General features: G+C 51.6%; 1 protein-coding gene across 1 annotated transcript in view; it reads left to right on the top strand.

Moving 5' to 3' along the window:
- GCH1 (GTP cyclohydrolase 1) overlaps positions 1-14,518 on the top strand; it is a 56,724-nt gene extending 42,206 nt beyond the window's left edge. The window contains exons 4-6 of the mRNA XM_081194496.1: positions 2,581-2,612; positions 12,041-12,125; positions 14,265-14,518. Of these exons, the coding sequence (XP_081050622.1) occupies positions 2,581-2,612; positions 12,041-12,125; positions 14,265-14,391 (244 nt within the window). The 3' untranslated portion in view covers positions 14,392-14,518. The remainder of the gene's footprint in view (positions 1-2,580; positions 2,613-12,040; positions 12,126-14,264) is intronic.
- The last annotated feature ends 4,745 nt before the right edge of the window (positions 14,519-19,263 follow it).

Raw genomic sequence — 19,263 nt, 5'->3', positions numbered from 1 at the left:
CCTGGGACAGAGCATTCCACCAGGTCGGAGCCATCACTGAGAAGGCCCTGGCCCTGGTGGAGGATAATCTGACTTCCTTAGGGCCCTGAACCTCTAAACTATGATTATTCATGGACCTTAAGCCCTCTGCTTAAGGTTCGGCAGCGTTTGTAGAATTGTAGAGTTGGAGAGGGATCCGATGGTCATCTAGTCCAACCCCCTGCAACGCAGGAATCTCAGCTAAAGCATCTATGGCAGATGGCCTTTCCTCTAGCCTCACAGAAACAGGATCACAGGTGTGAACCTGGTTTTCACCCAGAACGACCTCCCCCAAACCTGTAACAATACTGTCAAGCCGGTATTCTTGCAGTCAGTAGCTATGGAGGTTTCCAAGACTGCAGCCTCCATTGACCTTGGAGCTTTGGGGGCTGATTTGGGGGAGACGGCAAATTTGAGAAGGCCACGCTTTCGTTTTGCTACTTCATTGATTAGCCAAAGCTGGCTTTCGCTTCACCCACCTTGCTGGCAAGGAAGCCCAGATAACTTTGCACAAAACCCCCACACCTTCTCTTTGTCCTATTTTATTTAAAGCCGCTTGTGGCTCCAAATCAGGTTTGTCAACAGGAGAAGAATAATCTCTCCTAACAGGATTTCTCGGACTAATGTGTCGGGTTAGTATACTTGGGGGCGTGATCCTGGAATAGTAAATAAACACTTTGTTTTTTTACTTTGCATTTTCGTGCGGATTTAATTTTGGAGCTATAATTGGATCAATGCACAGTTTCCTAAATGCTTTGCCAGGCATTCTCATGGAAGGGCCTGGGACAGATTTTTCTGTGATCTTTCTCTCTCTCTGTGTTCTGTTTCTCACCACTGAGCAACGACCTTGGTTGCACCCAGGACGTACAAGAAGGATTCAGCCTGGAGCTGAAAGCAGCACCTTCTGCTACCCCCCTCCAAAACTGATTGGTCAGGTGGGACCCCCCTCTAAATACGCTGTTTTAAGAACTGGAAGCTAAAAGGTGTCTCCAGAGACACGTACGTCTGGATTGACAAGCAGGCTAGAAGAGATTGCTCCAGTAACTTTTTGACTTTGCCAGTTGGTATGCTCTACCCCAGCCCATCTCTGAGCTCCAGACACTTTGCAAATCCCTCCAAAGAACTCTTAACCTCTGGCTCCGCCTAAACTCATATCCCCCCCCCCCGGTTTACTATCCCTAGTACTTCAAGACTCCCATAAAATTACGTGGCTTAAGTCTAAACTACAAGAAAGAAGATTCCACCTAAACATTAGGAAGAACTTCCTGACAGTAAGAGCTGTTCGACAGTGGAATTTGCTGCCAAGGAGTGTGGTGGAGTCTCCTTCTTTGGAGGTCTTTAAGCAGAGGCTTGACAACCATATGTCAGGAGTGCTCTGATGGGGTTTCCTGCTTGGCAGGCGGTTGGACTCGATGGCCCTTGTGGTCTCTTCCAACTCTATGATTCTATCAAAAACTTCACTCTTGTGGCCTTATCCCCACAACACCTACTCACTATGGACCCTACAAAAGCAAACAGGCTAATTGGTCAACGTCCAAAAGATATCGAGCATCAGAACAACCTGGCCACTATGAGGAAATTCTGCCCTTGGTGTGTTCATTTTCCACCTCTCCATTTTGATTCTCTGGCCCCATATCTGCACAAACTTATTATCCCAAAATACAGATGTGCTTTCGCACTTGCAAGACTGGATGTTTTGCCATCTGCGGTACTTGAGGGTCGGTTCCAAAAGATCCCGTCTGAGAAACGTCTTTGCTCCTGTGGAGATGGTAGCACCGAAACAGCGGCACACGTCCTCCTGTCTTGTATTCACTACAAAGACCTGAGGAATGAGATCATCACCCCACTTGTACTAACCATCCCAGGGCGCACAACCGCTGCCACAATGTCCTTTCTTCTATCAGATCAAAATGAGCAGATAACAGCAAAGGTTGCTAGGTTCATAGCAGGGGCAATCAGAATAAGGGCCACTAACTGACTGCTGATTTAGGACTTTAAATTGTGCGCTTATATCAAATTTCCTTTTCTGCGTATACTGTAATGTTTTACTGTTGCTATGGCCATTGGCTAATGCGAGTAAAGTTTTTGCAAATCCCTTTGCGTGATCCAGGTTGGTGGGTCTGTTTCTACCCAACCTAAGCTAAGAATGTTTGAAGTCCTGCTCATTTTCATGGGAGCAACTGAAAGTGCGCCCATAATTCTCCTATTAAAATTAAGGTGCCTTGAAAGAGATTCGCATGGGAGGGTGTGTCCCGATCCTGGGAATTTACCTGGTCTGGTCTACCTTGATTTCTTGGGATGGTTTACAGGTGGGACCATAACATGAAATTTGTGTGGTTTGTGATGTGGGGGTGGGGGGAATACCAAAAAATGGGGATAAAGTGTGTTCTGGGGAGGGAGTCCCATTTGTTTTTATTGCTTATCAATTAATTTACATTCCGTCAATGCCCAAAGCTTGCTTTTTTGTGTTCATAAGTTCTACCTCTGCTTTCAAATCTACAGTTTGAAAGTGCCATTGTAACAGAACGCTTCCGTCTCTTTTTCTCCCCTTTTTAAACAAAGGATTGTTGAAATCTACAGCAGAAGATTACAAGGTGAGTAATCCCTTGTGCTCTACCTAATGATATCTCTCTCTATAATAAAAATGGAACAGTGTCATCGCACAGCCCTGCCATTGGAGGATTGGTAATGCCTCATCACTACCCTGATATTGCATGAAGTCAGGATTAGGGTAAGGGAGCAAACCAGTGCCGGATTTACGTATAAGCTAAACAATCTATAGCTTGGGGCCCCACTCTCTTGGGGCCCCCCAAAAAAATTCAAAGGAAAAAAACCTGGATGTACATTTCCAAAACATAGGATTAAAAACAAATAAAATGAAACCTACTGTCAGGGGTTTAGGAGCAGAGGCACGGGCAAGGGAGGAAACAGAGAGCGAAGGGGAGGAGGCAGAGGAAAGGATGAGTGATGACGACTACCCGAGATCTCCCAGTCTTTCCAGTGAATCAGAGGATTCACAGAAAGGAGCACCAGTGGCCAGGGCAAGGGGGGAGTCTAGGGGGGCACCCCAGGAAGATAGAGCCAGAGGAGACTCAGGGGGGAGCAGCTGGAAATCGGGACCAGCGTCACCGCCAGGAAGCAGGGAAGAGGAAGGGAGCCAGGGGGGAAACGCTGGCAGCTCACCACAGGAGGGAGGGCATGAGTCAGGAGTGGCCACACCTCCATCGGGGAGCGAAGAAACGGTTAAGAGGAAAGTGGAAGGTTGGGCGCGCGCGCCAAGTTCAAATGCAGAGGAAGGCGGCGCAGTAAGCAGCCCCGAAAGGGAACCAGGTCCTAAAGCCCGGCGCAAGGAGGCAGGAGGGTCCGGGTCAGCGTCAGAAGAATCCCGGAAGGAAGAAGCCCCGGGGGGTAGAGGGACCCAGAGGAGGACAGTCAGGCGGAAAAGGTGGAGCAAGGCTAGGATATTAAGTTGGTGCGCACGGGGCGGAGACTCAGACGGAGCTTCGCCGATCTAGCTACTAGACGTAGAGTTGCGGACAGCAGCGTGAGAATGGAAACTGTAATTCAATAAAGACTTTTACTTAGTGACTGCTGGCTAGCGTGATCCTCTGTGAGCTAGGATCTTCAAGCAGCTCTGACAGTAAGCTCCGTCTCTCCATTGTGGGCATCTACAGCCTCGAGGAGGGGAGAGAAACAGGTGCCTACTAGCGAGCTCACGAACGGCAGACGACATGACGGCTGAGCAGCAGATAGAGGACCTCAGAAAAGCAGTGGCACAACTGAACGCCGAGGTTCTAGCATCCAGGAAGAGAGAGGAGGAGGCAGCTGCCGCCTGCAGGGATCTCCAGGTCAGGTTAGACGTGCTGGCAAAGCAGACACCCCGGCAGGAGGGAATTGGGTTGGCGAGACGGACAGGCGGGCTGCTCTCTCACTTCGATGGGAACCTGCAACAGTATCCCAACTTTAGAGCAGACGTACTGTGCGCACTGCAACTGCTGCATAAAGACTTTAGAGATGAACAAGAGAGAGTGGGGTTCATCATGTCCCATCTGCATGGGGATGCGAAAGCATGGTTGCGCAATTTATGGAGAGATAAGGATCCGGCGCTCCAGAATGCGGATGCCTTTATTAAAGCGATGGATGGGTGTTTTTTATCAAGTATTGACGTGGATCTTGCACGGAAGGAGGTGCATGGGCTGAGACAAGGAAGGGCCAGCGTCAGACAGTATCATGCCCGCTTTTTCGCCTTGGTCAGCGCCCTGGAATGGGACAGAGATTCGGCTCCTGTAAGAGACCTCTTTTGGGAGGGGCTGCACAACTCGATTAAAGATGAGATAGCCAGGGGGGAGAGACCCCGAACCACCCAGGAGGTCGTTCAGCGGGCACTGGCAGTGGGGGTGAGGCTGGAAGGACGTCCGTGGAGCAAGGACGAAGGGCGTGGAGGGCGCGAACCAGCCGGGGGCCCCTCCTTCCTTCCCAGAGAAGCAGCGCGGGCGCAATCCACGCCTCCGCCAGGAGGAGGAGCCGAACCTATGGAGGTTGGGGGTGCAAGGGCTCAGTCAGCAACCAGAGCCCTAGCACCGACAACAGTGAAAGCGAAGCCTCCTAGAGGGAACAGGAAGTGTTACGTCTGTGAGCAGCCAGGGCATATGGCGAAAGAGTGTCCCCAGAGGCCCCACAAGCTCACTGCAGCCTCAGCAATGGTGACTGCAGCAACGCAGCAAGGAGGAACACAGCAGGGAAACGACGATGTCTGGCTGGAGGAAGAGGCACTGGGGCCCAGCCAGACGTGTTAGTGACGCAGTCCCCAGAGATTTTACAGCCAGTGAACCCCCTCCCGCCCAAACCAGTAGTGAGGCTCACAGCATCTCTCCAGCTGCCCAATGGAATCACCATGGACGTGCCAATCACCGTCGACTCAGGCAGCAATGCAGACTTTATAGGGCAGGACTTTGTCGACAGGCACGCTGTGCAGTTGCTGCCGGCCACACTGCCCCTGCAGGTTGTCACTGTGGATGGCAGGGAGCTGCTCGGGGGGCAAGTGGTGAAGCAGACGCCACCAATGGTGATGCGACTTGGGAATCACAGGGAAATCATCAGCTTCAACGTCACTCAACTATCTGACACGCCCATTGTATTGGGCATGAGTTGGCTGGACAAGCACAGCCCAACGATGGCTTGGTACCAGAGGCAGCTGGTCTTCGGCTCTTCCTTTTGTGCTGAACACTGCATCGTGCCCAGGCAGGAAGGAGAGGAAGAGGAGTCACAGCTGCTGCTAGGCACGCTGCAAGCGATTCCCCACAAGTACGCAGAATTTTTGGAAGTTTTCTGCGAGAAGGAGGCGGACAGGCTACCCCCTCACAGACCATATGACTGCAAAATTGACCTGCTGCCGGGGGCGGCGCTGCCTAAAGGGAAGCTGTATTCCATGTCGGAGGACGAGCTGCAGGAACTCAAAGACTTCATCGATCATAATTTGGAGCGCGGTTTCATCCGAGAGTCCAAGGCAGCGGGGGGCAGTCCTGTATTCTTTGTTAAGAAGCGAGACACGCCCCAAAAAAGACTCGTGGTGGATTACAGGATTTTGAACAGTGTGACCAAGCCGTCGGACTTCCCCATGCCCCGAATCGACGACCTCCTGGCGAAGGTGCGGAAGGGAAAAGTGTTCACCAAGTTGGACCTGCGGGGGGCGTACAACCTCATTCGCATGCGGGAGGGTGATGAGTGGAAGACAGCCATGTTCACGCCACTGGGTACCTACGAATACAGAGTTATGCCTTTTGGACTGCAAAATGGCTCCCACGTTTTTCAAGCATTTATGCATCACGTGTTGGCGGGACTTCTCTACAAGACGTGCGTCTGTTTCTTAGATGACATCCTGATCTTTTCGGAGTCGCAGCAGGAGCATGACAAGCACGTCAAGGAAGTGCTGAGCAGGCTAAAGCAACATAGGCTCTACGCCAAGCTGGAGAAGTGCCAATTTGACGTGCCGGAGGTGGATTTTCTGGGCTACAAGCTGTCTGACAAGGGGCTCGCCATGGACAGCGCCAAGGTTCGAGCAGTGTTGGATTGGAAGAGCCCGCGCAACCGGAAGGAGGTCCAACGGTTTGTCGGCTTTGCGAACTTCTATCGCAAGTTTATCAAGGGCTTCGCGATGCAGACGGCGGCCATCACTGACACGCTTAGCTCCAAGAAAAAGAAGTTCATCTGGACAGAGCAGGCGGAGCAGTCCTTTCAGGCACTCAAGCGTCTCTTCGCGTCGGAAGAGCAGCTGCTTCATGTCAACCCCAGCAAGCCGATGAGGGTGGAGACAGACGCTTCGGACAGAGCCGTGGGGGCGGTCCTGCTGCAGAAAGACCTGCAGGGGGTGTGGCGACCGGGAGCGTTTTACTCCAGGAAGCTCAGCAAGTCCGAGCAGAACTACACCATCTGGGACAGGGAGTTGCTGGCCATTCATGCAGCGTTCAAGGCGTGGAGGCACTTTCTGGTCGGCGCCAAGCACACGGTGCAGGTTTGCACGGACCACAAGAATCTAGAGCACTGGCGCACGGCACAGTTCCTGAACCAGAGGCAGATACGTTGGGCTGAGTTCTTTGCGAACTTCGACTTCCGAATAGAGTATGTCCCGGGGGACACCAACATCATGGCAGACGCTCTCTCCCGTAAGCCACAGTATCTGGAGGACGCAACACCAGCGGCCGCCATGCACATCTTCGCACCGACAGTGTGGGCGTGCGCCGCGGCGACCGTGGACCTAGAGGCGGTGCGGCGAGCGTTGCAGGGGGACTCCTTCGCACAAACAAAGATGGCAGAGGTGCAAAGGGGCAAAGCAGCGGCCGACGGTTTCCAGCTAAGAGATGGATTGCTCATCCGTAAAGGGGCCATCTACGTGCCGGGAGACGAACTTCGAGCCAAGGTGCTGCAGCAGCTGCACGACGCGCCCACGGCCGGGCACTTTGGCAAGGAGAAGACGGTGGAATTAGTAGCCAGGGATTTCTGGTGGCCTGGAATGAGAGGGGAGGTCGCAGACTACGTGGCGAGGTGTGACACCTGCCAGAGGGCCAAGCCAGTGCACAAACCGCCGGCCGGACTGTTGGAGCCGCTGCAAACTCCGGTCGAACCTTGGGAAAGGGTGGCTCTGGACTTTGTCACGGATCTGCCCAGCTCAAGGGGCAAGACGGCAGTGCTGGTGGTGGTGGACCTGTTCTCCAAGATGGCGCATTTCATTCCGTGTGCTAAGGTGGCCACGGCGGAGCAAACCGCCAAACTGTTCATAGACCACGTGTTCAAGGTTCACGGTCTGCCACGGTCTATTCTGTCCGACCGCGGGCGGCAGTTCATCTCGAACTTCTGGCAGAAGCTGATGGGCTTCCTGAACGTCAAGATCAACCTGGCGTCGGCGAGACACCCGCAGACCAACGGGCAAGCGGAGCGGGTCAATGCCATCATGCAGCAGTACCTGAGATGTTATGCAAATCAACAGCCTGCGACGTGGGTGGATTACCTGCCGCTTGCAGAGTTCGCCTACAACAACACGAAGCACGTATCCACGGGGGTCACGCCGTTCTTCGCCAACAACGGGAGGCACCCCAGAACCTTCCCGGGACTGGAAAGAATGGGGGAAGGGGAGCCGCAGACAGCAGATGCATTCGCGTCGGAGCTGCAGGAAGTCCACGATCAGCTGAGGCGCCACCTGGAGCTGGCCAAACACGCATACAAGGTACAAGCGGACAGGCACAGAAGGGTTGGCGAAGAGCTCCACGTGGGAGACTGGGTCTGGTTAGCAGCCCACGCAGTGCCGGCCAGGTCGTTGGCCAAGAAGAAACTAGGGCATAAACAACTGGGGCCCTACCAAGTCGAAGAGCAGGTCAACCCGGTAGCTTTCAGACTGGCACTTCCGGAGGGTTCCAGAATGCATCCGGTATTCCACAGATCGGTGCTCACTCCCTACAAGGCACCGCACAGGTTCCAGGAACCCGGAACGGCGCCGAGTCCGGCCAAAGACAGAACAGGGCACGCGGGAGCGGCACAGAAGGAGCGCATCAACGACGTCACGGAGATTTTGGACTCCAGATGGGGGGAAGAGGGGGTAGAATACTTTCTCGCCAGGGAGGGCACCCCGGCCAGTGCGAACAGCTGGGTGCCGGGCTACGCTTTAGACGAACCTCTGCTCAAAGACGAGTTTCATGCCCTCTTCCCACATAGACCTATGCCAGCAGACTTTTTCGACGACTGGCTTTTCACGCCCACGCTTTCGGCCAGCACGTTCCGGGGGTTCGACTCGGACGAGGAACCAACACGAGACGTCCGTTCCCCGGAGGGGTCACCCTCGGGATCTGTCTCAGAACCCTCGTATTGGTGGGACGATAGGCCAGAGGAGCAGTTCCGCAGAAAGTGGCTGGACTGCTCAGGACGAGCAACGCCGCCAGGAGGAAGTGAGGGAGAGACGGACATGGACATTTTCGGGGACGACCCTGGTTTCGAGCACGGCGGCACAGAGATGGAAGCGGAGGTGACCGTCGTCAACGAGAGCAGGGAGGAAGACCCGGAAGAGTTCCGATGGAGGCCTGCCACGGGAAGCGACCGATATCCGACGTTCGTCCCTTTGCAACAGCAGCCCCCAGCTCCAGCACCGGAAGGAGGGGAAGGGGGACTGAGGGGCTTCGAGGGGGGGATGGATGTCAGGGGTTTAGGAGCAGAGGCACGGGCAAGGGAGGAAACAGAGAGCGAAGGGGAGGAGGCAGAGGAAAGGATGAGTGATGACGACTACCCGAGATCTCCCAGTCTTTCCAGTGAATCAGAGGATTCACAGAAAGGAGCACCAGTGGCCAGGGCAAGGGGGGAGTCTAGGGGGGCACCCCAGGAAGATAGAGCCAGAGGAGACTCAGGGGGGAGCAGCTGGAAATCGGGACCAGCGTCACCGCCAGGAAGCAGGGAAGAGGAAGGGAGCCAGGGGGGAAACGCTGGCAGCTCACCACAGGAGGGAGGGCATGAGTCAGGAGTGGCCACACCTCCATCGGGGAGCGAAGAAACGGTTAAGAGGAAAGTGGAAGGTTGGGCGCGCGCGCCAAGTTCAAATGCAGAGGAAGGCGGCGCAGTAAGCAGCCCCGAAAGGGAACCAGGTCCTAAAGCCCGGCGCAAGGAGGCAGGAGGGTCCGGGTCAGCGTCAGAAGAATCCCGGAAGGAAGAAGCCCCGGGGGGTAGAGGGACCCAGAGGAGGACAGTCAGGCGGAAAAGGTGGAGCAAGGCTAGGATATTAAGTTGGTGCGCACGGGGCGGAGACTCAGACGGAGCTTCGCCGATCTAGCTACTAGACGTAGAGTTGCGGACAGCAGCGTGAGAATGGAAACTGTAATTCAATAAAGACTTTTACTTAGTGACTGCTGGCTAGCGTGATCCTCTGTGAGCTAGGATCTTCAAGCAGCTCTGACACCTACATACAGCAACAGTGTTTTATGTTGTGTAGGTTCCTATGATGTAAGTCATGGGCCCCCCGCTGCTAGCCTGCTCCCTAAAATGTCACTGGTTTGCTCATTTCTATATATAGGGTGCCTACATTCTGCATGGACTGGTTGCAGGCCAACATGCGACATGCGGCTGCAGACTGCAGTGCAGCACAGTTGAATGCACGTCAAGCTGTTGCACCTGTTATCTAATATTACAGAGTGCTTGCAGACTGATGATCAGGCAGCATGGAATGAGGGTGTGAGTCTTATCCCTTCTGATTGATTTCATGTAATACATCATTTATTTATTTTTGATCCCATTATAAAATTACTATTAATATACTTCTTCTTAATTGTATTTCAGTTCAACAATTACTTTGATAAAATACATATTTTGTTATGTGCAAATGGCTCTAGATATCTACCTGGTCCATAAATGACCATATAGCCCATGGGTAGGCAACCTAAGGCCTGGGGGCCGGATGCGGCCCAATCGCCTTCTCAACCCGGCCCCCGGACGGTGCGGGAATCAGCGTGTTTTTACATGAGTAGAATGTGTCCTTTTATTTGAATGCATCTCTGGGTTATTTGTGGGGTGTAGGAATTCGTTCATTTCCCCCCCCCCAAAAAAAAATATAGTCCAGCCCACCACATGGTCTGAGATGGACCGGCCCATGGCTGAAAAAGGTTGCTGACCCCGATACATTCAACACAAAAAACAGTGACAATTTGTTGTTGACAAAGGACAGCTGGACATATCAAGGGCCCCATGACCTTCAGTAGCTTAGGACCTCATCAAACCTAAATCTGGCCCCGGAGCAAACTTAAATGCAGGCGGCACAACAGAAGTGGCCTTGGCATGGGAGTGAGAAAGGGGGGACACTGAAAGGGGAAAGTGGTGGTTTAAAGCACCAGCAAAAGTCTGAGCAAAGCAGGGATGGAGGGAACTGAAAGGGAAATGGTGGTTTTAAATAATGGCAGAGGTTTGAGTAAAGTGAAGTTGGTTAGCAGAGAGAGCAGGGGTACAGCCTATAGTAATACAACAAATACAAAAGGTTGCTTTGTCCTCGTCCCCCCTTGAGCCTACGCAGAGAACTCTAAATAAGGCTGTGCTCTAACTATCTGAAAATGATCTACAGATGGTATTTAACTCCGAGTAGACTTGCTAAAGTCGGGACGCGGGTGGCGTTGTGGGTTAAACCACAGAGCCTAGAACTTGCCGATCAGAAGGTCAGTGGTTCGAATCCCCGCGACAGGGTGAGCTCCCGTTGCTCGGTCCCTGCTCCTGCCAACCTAGCAGTTCGAAAGAACGTCAAAGTGCAAGTAGATAAATAGGTACCGCTCTGGCGGGAAGGTAAACGGCGTTTCCGTGCGCTGCTCTGGTTCGCCAGAAGCGGCTTAGTCATGCTGGCCACATGACCCGGAAGCTGTACGCCGGTTCCCTCAGCCAGTAAAGTGAGATGAGCGCCGCAACCCCAGAGTCGGTCACGACTGGACCTAATGGTCAGGGGTCCCCTTTACCTTTACCTTTTAGGCTTGCTGAAATGTATAAGTCCAAATCAGAAAAGCGCTAGAGATGTAACGAGGTTGAGGGTACGTTTTAACATACGTGGTGGACTTGTAAAAGGGTAAAAGGGTATTCGGAAATGATATATAAAGGGGGGGAATGTTTAAAAGTACCTTTCCAAAAAAAACTAGAGTCCTTTTTGTTGGGGATAATTCAGAGGGAGATTCCCAGGTGTCAAAAAAGACTATTTATGTATGCTACTACCGCAGCCTTTTAGCCCCCAAATGGAAAATGAGCGAGGTCCCAACCAAAGAAGAATGGCAACTTAATCTGATGGAGTATGCACAGCTTGCAGATTTAACATATAGAATAAGAGAAGAAAAAGAATGTACGTTTAAAGAAGACCTGGGAAATGTTTACTGAAAATTGTGTTCATTGAAAAACACTGGTAGCACAGAGATAAATTCAACACTGAAAGTAAGTTCTGGTGGTTGTAGCAATGGAACACTGAATGGTTTAGTTCACGTAAAAGATGCAGGGGTGTATGGTATGCAAAATGAACCACGGAAAGAGGTTCAAGAAGGGAAGTCATTGATTGGCGCTGTGGGCTAAACCACAGAGCCTAGGACTTGCCGATCAGAAGGTTGGTGGTTCGAATCCCCATGATGGGGTGAGCTCCCGTTGCTCAGTCCCTGCTCCTGCCAACCTAGCAGTTCGAAAGCACGTCAAAGTGCAAGTAGATAAATAGGCAGGAAGGTAAACAGCATTTCCGTGCGCTGCTCTGGTTCGCCAGAAGCGGCTTAGTCATGCTGGTCGCATGACCCGGAAGCTGTACGCTGGCTCCCTCGGCCAATAAAGCGAGATGAGCGCCACAACCCCAGAGTCGGTCACGACTGGACCTAATGGTCAGGGGTCCCTTTACCTTTAAATGAATATTTTGAAATGTAATCTCTGCCCCCAGTGCTTTGAAGCATCGCTGCCCCTCCCAAACAACCCTTTCTTGACTTGCAGAGACGTCCCGTAAGAGTTACAGATCTCCCCCCCCCCCCGTTTTCTTTTTTTGCTGCAGTTCAGGAGCGCCTTACGAAACAGATTGCCATCGCCATCACGGAAGCCTTGCAGCCAGCGGGTGTCGGAGTGGTGGTTGAAGCGACGTAAGCATGCGCAGAGCTCTGCTGAGTTACCCGAGAGGGGAGAGGGCTCCTTCTCTCTCCTGGACGGCCAGGGGTTAAATGTTGTGGGTGGGAGGGGCATCGCTCAGTGGTTTAGCATCTGATTTGCATGCAAAAGGTTATGAGTTCAATCCCAAAAACATCCCCCGAGAGACTCCTGACTGAAACACTCACCCACCCTGAGAGCTGCTGCCATCAGTGCAGACAGTACTGAGGTAGAAGGACCAGTGGTCTGACTCAGAATAAGGCAGATTTTTGTGTTTCTAAGGAAGTTAGATTATCCTCCACCAGGACAGGGCCTTCTCAGTGATGGCTCTGACCTGGTGGAATGCACAAATTAGGATAGCTAGGAAGCGGGAGGGGCAAGCAGAATATAAAATGGAAGAATGGTAAAAAGAGGTGTGGGATATAGCTATTAACGATAAATCAACGTGTGCCATTAAGGTAAGACGGGTAATATGCAGGGGAAATGATTTTGAGGAGATATGGAAGGTGTTTGTAGAATTTGTACAGTCAAATCTCTTGTTACGTTCGGTTCAGGTTACGTCTTTTCAGGCTGCGTCCCATGGCGACCCGGAAGTACCAGAAGGGGTTACTTCCGGGTTTCGCCACTCGCGCATGTGCAGACGCTCAAAATGACGTCACACACATGCGCAGAAGCAGCGAATCGTGACCCGCGCAGACGTGTGTTGCGTTCTGCTCGTGTTGCGAACGGGGCTTTGGAACAGATCCCGTTCGCAACCAGAGGTACCACTGTACTGTTAAAACGGAAAGGGGTCAAACCATTGCAAGAGATATTGATATTTTGGGAGGTTGGATAATTACAATGGAATGCTCTCAGTGGTGGGGTGCACATTTTTATTCTTATTTATGCATGATTATTACTTTGTTAGGGACGCGGGTGGCGCTGTGGGTTAAACCACAGAGCCTAGCACTTGCCGATCAGAAGGTCGGTTGTTTGAATCCCCATGACGGGGTGAGCTCCCGTTGCTCGGTCCCTGCTCCTGCCAACCTAGCAGTTTGAAAGCACGTCAAAGTGCAAGTAGATAAATAGGTACCGCTCTGGCGGGAAGGTAAACGGCGTTTCCGTGCGCTGCTCTGGTTTGCCAAAAACAGCTTAGTCATGCTGGCCACATGACCCGGAAGCTGTACGCCAGCTCCCTCAGTCAATAAAGCGAGATGAGTGTCACAACCCCAGAGTCGGTCACGACTGGACCTAATGGTCAGGGGTCTCTTTACCTTTACCTTTATTACTTTGTTTAAAAAAAGAAAAGGAAAGGAAAAAAGGAGGAAAGGGAAGCTGCAGAAAGAATGCAGTTGGTCAAGGCAGCTGCAGACTCAAAAAGGTGAAAAAACTCTTATCTATATGATGGCTTTAAAGGAGGAGTAGCAACTGTTATGGAGGAGAGGCCTATCAATGGCTACTCGGCACAATATCTAAGCTTTGCCTTCACAGTTGGAGACAACAATGCTTGTATATACCAGTGGCTGGAAACCACACAAGGGGGGAGTTGCTCTCCTGTTCGGATCCTGCACAGGGGTCAGGGCTGTCTTAAGCATATGTGGCGCCGGGGTGCAAAGATCCCCCTGGTGCGTCGCTGCCCCTCAGGTTGCCCAGTCCCAGGCACGCAGGAGGGCAGAGCTGGCTAGCTGCCTCAGCGTCTCGCTGGCTCGGTCGCCCCCGAACTCATGGCGCAGAGCCGCCCGCAGTAGAAGAGCCCACCGCGGCACTGTGACCGATGGGCGGGCTCTTCCCCGGACTCAAATCTCAGGCCCCAGACTCTCGGCCTGGCGCCCCTGAGAGCCCAGCGCCCGGGTGCCCTCCACCCCTATGACCTATGTGTAAGACGGCCCTGACAGGGGTTTCCCCACAGGCAGATATCTGGTTGGCCGCTGTGAGAACAGCCTGATCCTGCAAGCTCTTTTCATGCTCTTAGCTCTGAAACATTTAATTAGGTTTTTTTTTGCTGGGGATGTAACTGTCTCCAAGGTCTTCCAGCGAGCTTCATGGCCGTGCGAGGATTTGAACCCTGCTCCCCCAGGTCCTAGTCCGGCACTCTAACCATTTGCCGCGCTGCTTCTTGCCTGATGGCATCTCCTTCTTCTTCCTTTTCCCCGCAGGCACATGTGCATGGTGATGCGAGGGGTTCAGAAAATGAACAGCAAGACTGTGACCAGCACGATGCTCGGAGTATTCCGGGAAGACCCAAAGACCCGGGAAGAGTTTTTGACGCTCATCCGCAGCTAAAACTGTGCCATCTTCCTCCGGACTGTCTTGTCTGCTGTTGGTTATTTTGCTGCTTTCTTCCCTCCTCTCTCTCTCTCTCTCTCCGTAAAGCAACTGTCCATTTAAATTCCCTTGTTTTCACTTTTTATTGGTTCTGTAAAATGTTCTTTACGGCAAGTCCATTGTGACACTTAATTCGCTCAAGGCAAGCTGACCCCCTATTTGGGAGGTTCCAAATACCGTATTTTTCGCTCTATAAGACGCACCAGAACACAAGACGCACCTAGTTTTTGGAGGAGGAAAACAAGAAAAAAAATATTCTGAATCCCAGAAGCCAGAACAGCAAGAGAGATTGCTGCGCAGTGAAAGCAGCAATCTCTCTTGCTGTTGTGGCTTCTGGGATAGCTGTGTGTAGGAGTGCAAATGGCCAGAGATGCAGAGGTGTAGATTGATCAAGAATCATATCAAAATAGTTTAAACCCAGTCACCGCAATGCTTTCATTGCTGACACAGATGGCTTACTCTATATCTGTTATAATTCCTCATAGCAATCCCACCTGATCACTACATCTCTGGCCATTTGCACTCCTACACTGCGCAGCCTGCACTCACTCCATAAGACGCACACACATTTCCCCTTACTTTTTAGGGAGGGAAAAAGTGAGTCTTATAGAGCAAAAAATACAGTAACTGTCCATTTCAATTCCCTCGTTTTCACTTATTATTGGTTCTCTAAAAGGTTCTTTATGGCAAGTCCATTGTGACCCTTCATTCGCTCAAGGCAAGCTGACCTCCATCTGGGAGGTTCCAAATAGTCTTGGAAAATGTTTTTTTCGGCCGATGTCCTCTCACAACGCTGTCCATTGATTTGGGTGGATGGTTTGAGTGGGATTTTACAAAATTTATTCTGCTTCTTAAGATCGTCTAAAGCGCAAGGACATGCTCCTTCAGAAGGAGGGAAAGCGAAACCCCTTCTTTCCAAATAACTCACAAAATGCATCCTTCCTTCAAGGGGTGGAGCAAAGGCAGGCAACCCATGGGCCACAATCCTTCACAGGCCAACCGCCCAAGGGGCCGCACGCCAGCTGTGATCCCTGCATTGCCGGGGGTTGGACTAGATGACCCCTGGGGTCCCTTGCAATAATTCTGCGATCCTATGAAGGCCTTCTCCCCAGACTGAGAACTCCTCCCTGGTTTCCAACACTTGGCCAGCCACGGTCCTTTCATGGGAACGTTTTTCCGTGCAAAGAGTCCCGTCCCCTTCCTCTTAGGTAACCCAAATGCCACCATCGTCAGAAGTGGCTTGCTGCAGTCTACACGGAAAATTTATGGAAGGGATGTTTTGTAAACCCTCTTTTAATTAAGGAAAGATGCAGTAACTGGAAGCAAGTGTTGAGCAGACTCTAAGCCTCCCCCTCCCTAAGCCTGTCTGATCCACTTACTCAAATCATTTGCCAGAGCTTGGATTGGTAAGTCAGTAAACCGGGGACCCCTGGGCCTCTAGAAGTCATTGGGCTCCAACTCCCACCCATCCCAGCCAGCTTGGCCAATGGTCCCAGGGATGAAAGGTGTCAGGAAAGGGCAATAACCAGGAGCAACTCCCATCCAAGGAAAGGTTGCAGGATTTGCGTGTTGAGGTCCCCAAGCCACCCCCTCAAATAACTCACACGTAATTTTTGTTTGGGTTTTTGGCCACAACTTTATTGAAATACAAATTTTATGAATGGTTGCTTAGGCATTGGTTAAGACTATTTGTCCCCCCCCCCCGCCTGGGGACAGAACTGACATCCGAACTCCATCGGATGCCAGTGAAGGGAAAACAATATTGGGGAGTAATGGAGCTGAGTCACAGGCCCTCAGCGCTCACCCGCATGCTTCCCGGGGCTTGCCGGCCCTAGTCCCTCTCCAGGGATTTGGACGAAATCGTGGCAAACCCCTGGATTCCTTTAACAGAATTCCCTTTCAGCAGCAGCATTGGAGGGGCAGGCACAGCCAATCCTTACCCCTCCACCAACCAATTGATAACCAATGCCTAACCGCCAACCTTACAAGTTGTGACGATTTGCTACGCAGTAGGCAAAAACCAAATGGCACAGCCAATCAGCCAGATGGACAAAATTCCTACCGGGCCCCTGCCCTAAGAGCAGACGACCCCATGACAGGCATAGGAAGGTCAAGTAAAACCTTCCAAACGCAGGGCGGGTGGGCGGGTGATTCGGCTCACACAGCGAAAGAGAAAGCCTCAAGCTGCGTGCTCTGAATTTAAACAGTTCGGTCCCTCCCACCAAATTTGCAACAAGTAAATTCCTCCAGCAACACATCCATCCAATTAAATGCCAGGGTAATATTTATAACCCTACCTGGCAACAGAGGGGTGACTCAGTGGACCCCACTGCAACACGTGCTCTCACGTTTTGGGACTAAACTGAAAAAGCGAGTGAGGCGGAAGTTAACTATGGAACTCATTGCCACAAGAGGCAGTGTTTGAAAAAGGATTAGACAAATTTGTGGAGGAGAGGGCTGTGGGCGGCTGCTCGCCATGGTGGCTTTTCTTTGCCCATGACTGTTGGAGGAGAGGGGAGAGAGCAGAAAGCCCGTCTGGATTTTCCACAGACGCTCCCTTTCTAGGAAGTGTGCGAAGCCAAAATGGCAACCTGGCCTTTTCCAACCTGTTGTTGGCCTTGGAAATCCCATCAGCGCCAGCCAGTACACCCAGTGGTCAGGGCCAATGGGCCTTGGCGGTCCAACAAGATCTGAGATAAGGTTACCAGATTTTTTTCAATGAATCTGGGGACACTTTTCAACTTCAGTGGATTCTGTCTGGGGACTGATTTGTAAATCTGGGGACTGTCCCTGGGAAACAGGGATGTCTGGTAACCTTAATCTGGGAAGCCCTGGGATGAGGAAACTGGTGACCCTCAGCCTTGTGCAACGAGGGAAAAGTCAGGACCAGAGCATCCTCACTTTTCCCTTTGGGACAGAGCCGGCGTCGTCCCTGTCCAAACACTGCTTTTTTGTTTCGCCACAGAGTCCTTCCAATATACCTCTTAACTGGACTTTTGGAAACTTCTCTGCTGTCTCCATAAAGGTGAACCGGTGCAAGGGAGCGATTTATTCCTTCTCCCCCCGTACCACGAGCAAAAGGAAGTTCCAAGTGGCTCGCACCCTTTGTGGCCTTAGAATTTGTTGACCTTACAGCTTGGCGAATTTGTTATTTATGGGAAGCTTTGCTCCCCATGGCCTCATCCAGATGTTTGGGGCTACAGTCTGGGGTGGATGGGAGTCGTAGTCCCTAAACAGCTGGATGCTCATGCCTCTTCTTTTGTGGGGGAAAAGTGACCCTTAGCCAACGTTTTCCGTGCCCAGTCTGTACATAAATAAACGTAAGCCATGCACAGTCTGTCGTTGTGTTTCCCCCTTCTGTCAAGCTCTGTTCTATTTAAAAATATTAAAAGAGAAATACAGCCTTGGTCATTTTTGGGAGACTCTCCGCGGTGTGATTTGTGAGTTCAGCACTGGCAGCCTGCAACTTCACACATTGCAACCCAGGGGTTATACTTGCGATCTGTACCTGTGCTTTTGGGAGACATGGGCTAGGGTGCTGCCGCTACCATGTGCATCTGTGGCAGAGCTTTCCAAACTGTGTGTTGCGGCATGTTAGTGTCTTGATTGCAGAGTGTCGGTGTGTTGTGAAAACACTGGAAAAGGGGGTCAGTTTAACCTTTGCTAGTGAAACTGAATGACTGTGTTACGAAATTATGCAGGCAGGTCTGAAAAGTGTGTCACCAGCACGAATAGTCAGGAAAGCTCTGGTCTTTGGGGTAGAAAGTTGTGCAGCAGCCTCCAGGTGTGAGATGAAGTGGGTGCGCCATCTCAATATGGACTTGGAGAAGGTTCACAAAAGGGGATGGAGCGACTCAAAGGTTGTAGCATTTGGATCTTTTCACAGAAAAGGCCTGGAAGATGCACATTCTCTCCCCCCCCCCCCACAATACTATGCCTACACTTCTTCCAGTTCACTGGGTTATTTTCTCTCTGTTTGAATCTTTTCCCAAAACCAGCCCATCTTTTTAATTTCATTTGAAGCGAAGAAGCACCCCAGAGGCAGGAAATGGCTCGTTTTGTTCATCCAGAAAGAACGGACACAACTGCTTCAGAAAGCCGCAAAGTAACAGAGGTTCAAAAACATAAAAAAGCAGTGTCAACATTAGGTTACTCAAACACCGCTGTTTGGCCTAGCCGAGGCATCTGATACTCTTGAGATTACCTTCTACCTCCTTGCTTTTGTTCTTTGTTCAGATTTCTTGAATCCACAAATGCTGACCTTTAATTCCCTGAAGAGCCTGGATTTAGTAGCAGGTGTTTCTCATGAGCGAAGGAAAAGCAAAACTTTACACTTCCACCCCCTGACACACACACATGCATCTTGCCTTTCAGTCCACAATTTGCCCATATTTACCGTGGGTGGCGCTGTGGGTTAACCACTGAGCCTACGACTTGCCAATCAGAAGGTCGGCAGTTTGAATCCCCACGACGGGGGTGAGCTCCCGTTGCTCGGTCCCAGCTCCTGCCAACCTAGCAGTTCGAAAGCACACCAGTGCAAGTAGATAAATAGGTACCGCTCTGGCGGGAAGGGAAACGGCATTTCCGTGCGCTGCTCTGGTTCGCCAGAAGTGGCTTAGTCTTGCTGGCCACATGACCCGGAAGCTGTACGCCGGCTCCCTCGGCCAATAAAGCGAGATGAGCGCCGCAACCCCAGAGTCGGTCACAACTGGACCTAAATGGTCAGGGGTCCTTTTACCTTTACCTACCAGGGCAGCGCTAGGGTTTGAGAAGCGAAAAAGGAAAACACACACACACCTGTCCTTTGAAGGCTCTATTTTGGACCAAAAT

The sequence above is a fragment of the Podarcis bocagei genome (assembly GCF_964188305.1).
Source record: "Podarcis bocagei genome assembly, chromosome: 1".
NCBI classification, from domain to species: Eukaryota; Metazoa; Chordata; class Lepidosauria; order Squamata; family Lacertidae; genus Podarcis; species Podarcis bocagei.
This window is presented reverse-complemented; position numbering and strand designations above follow the sequence as displayed.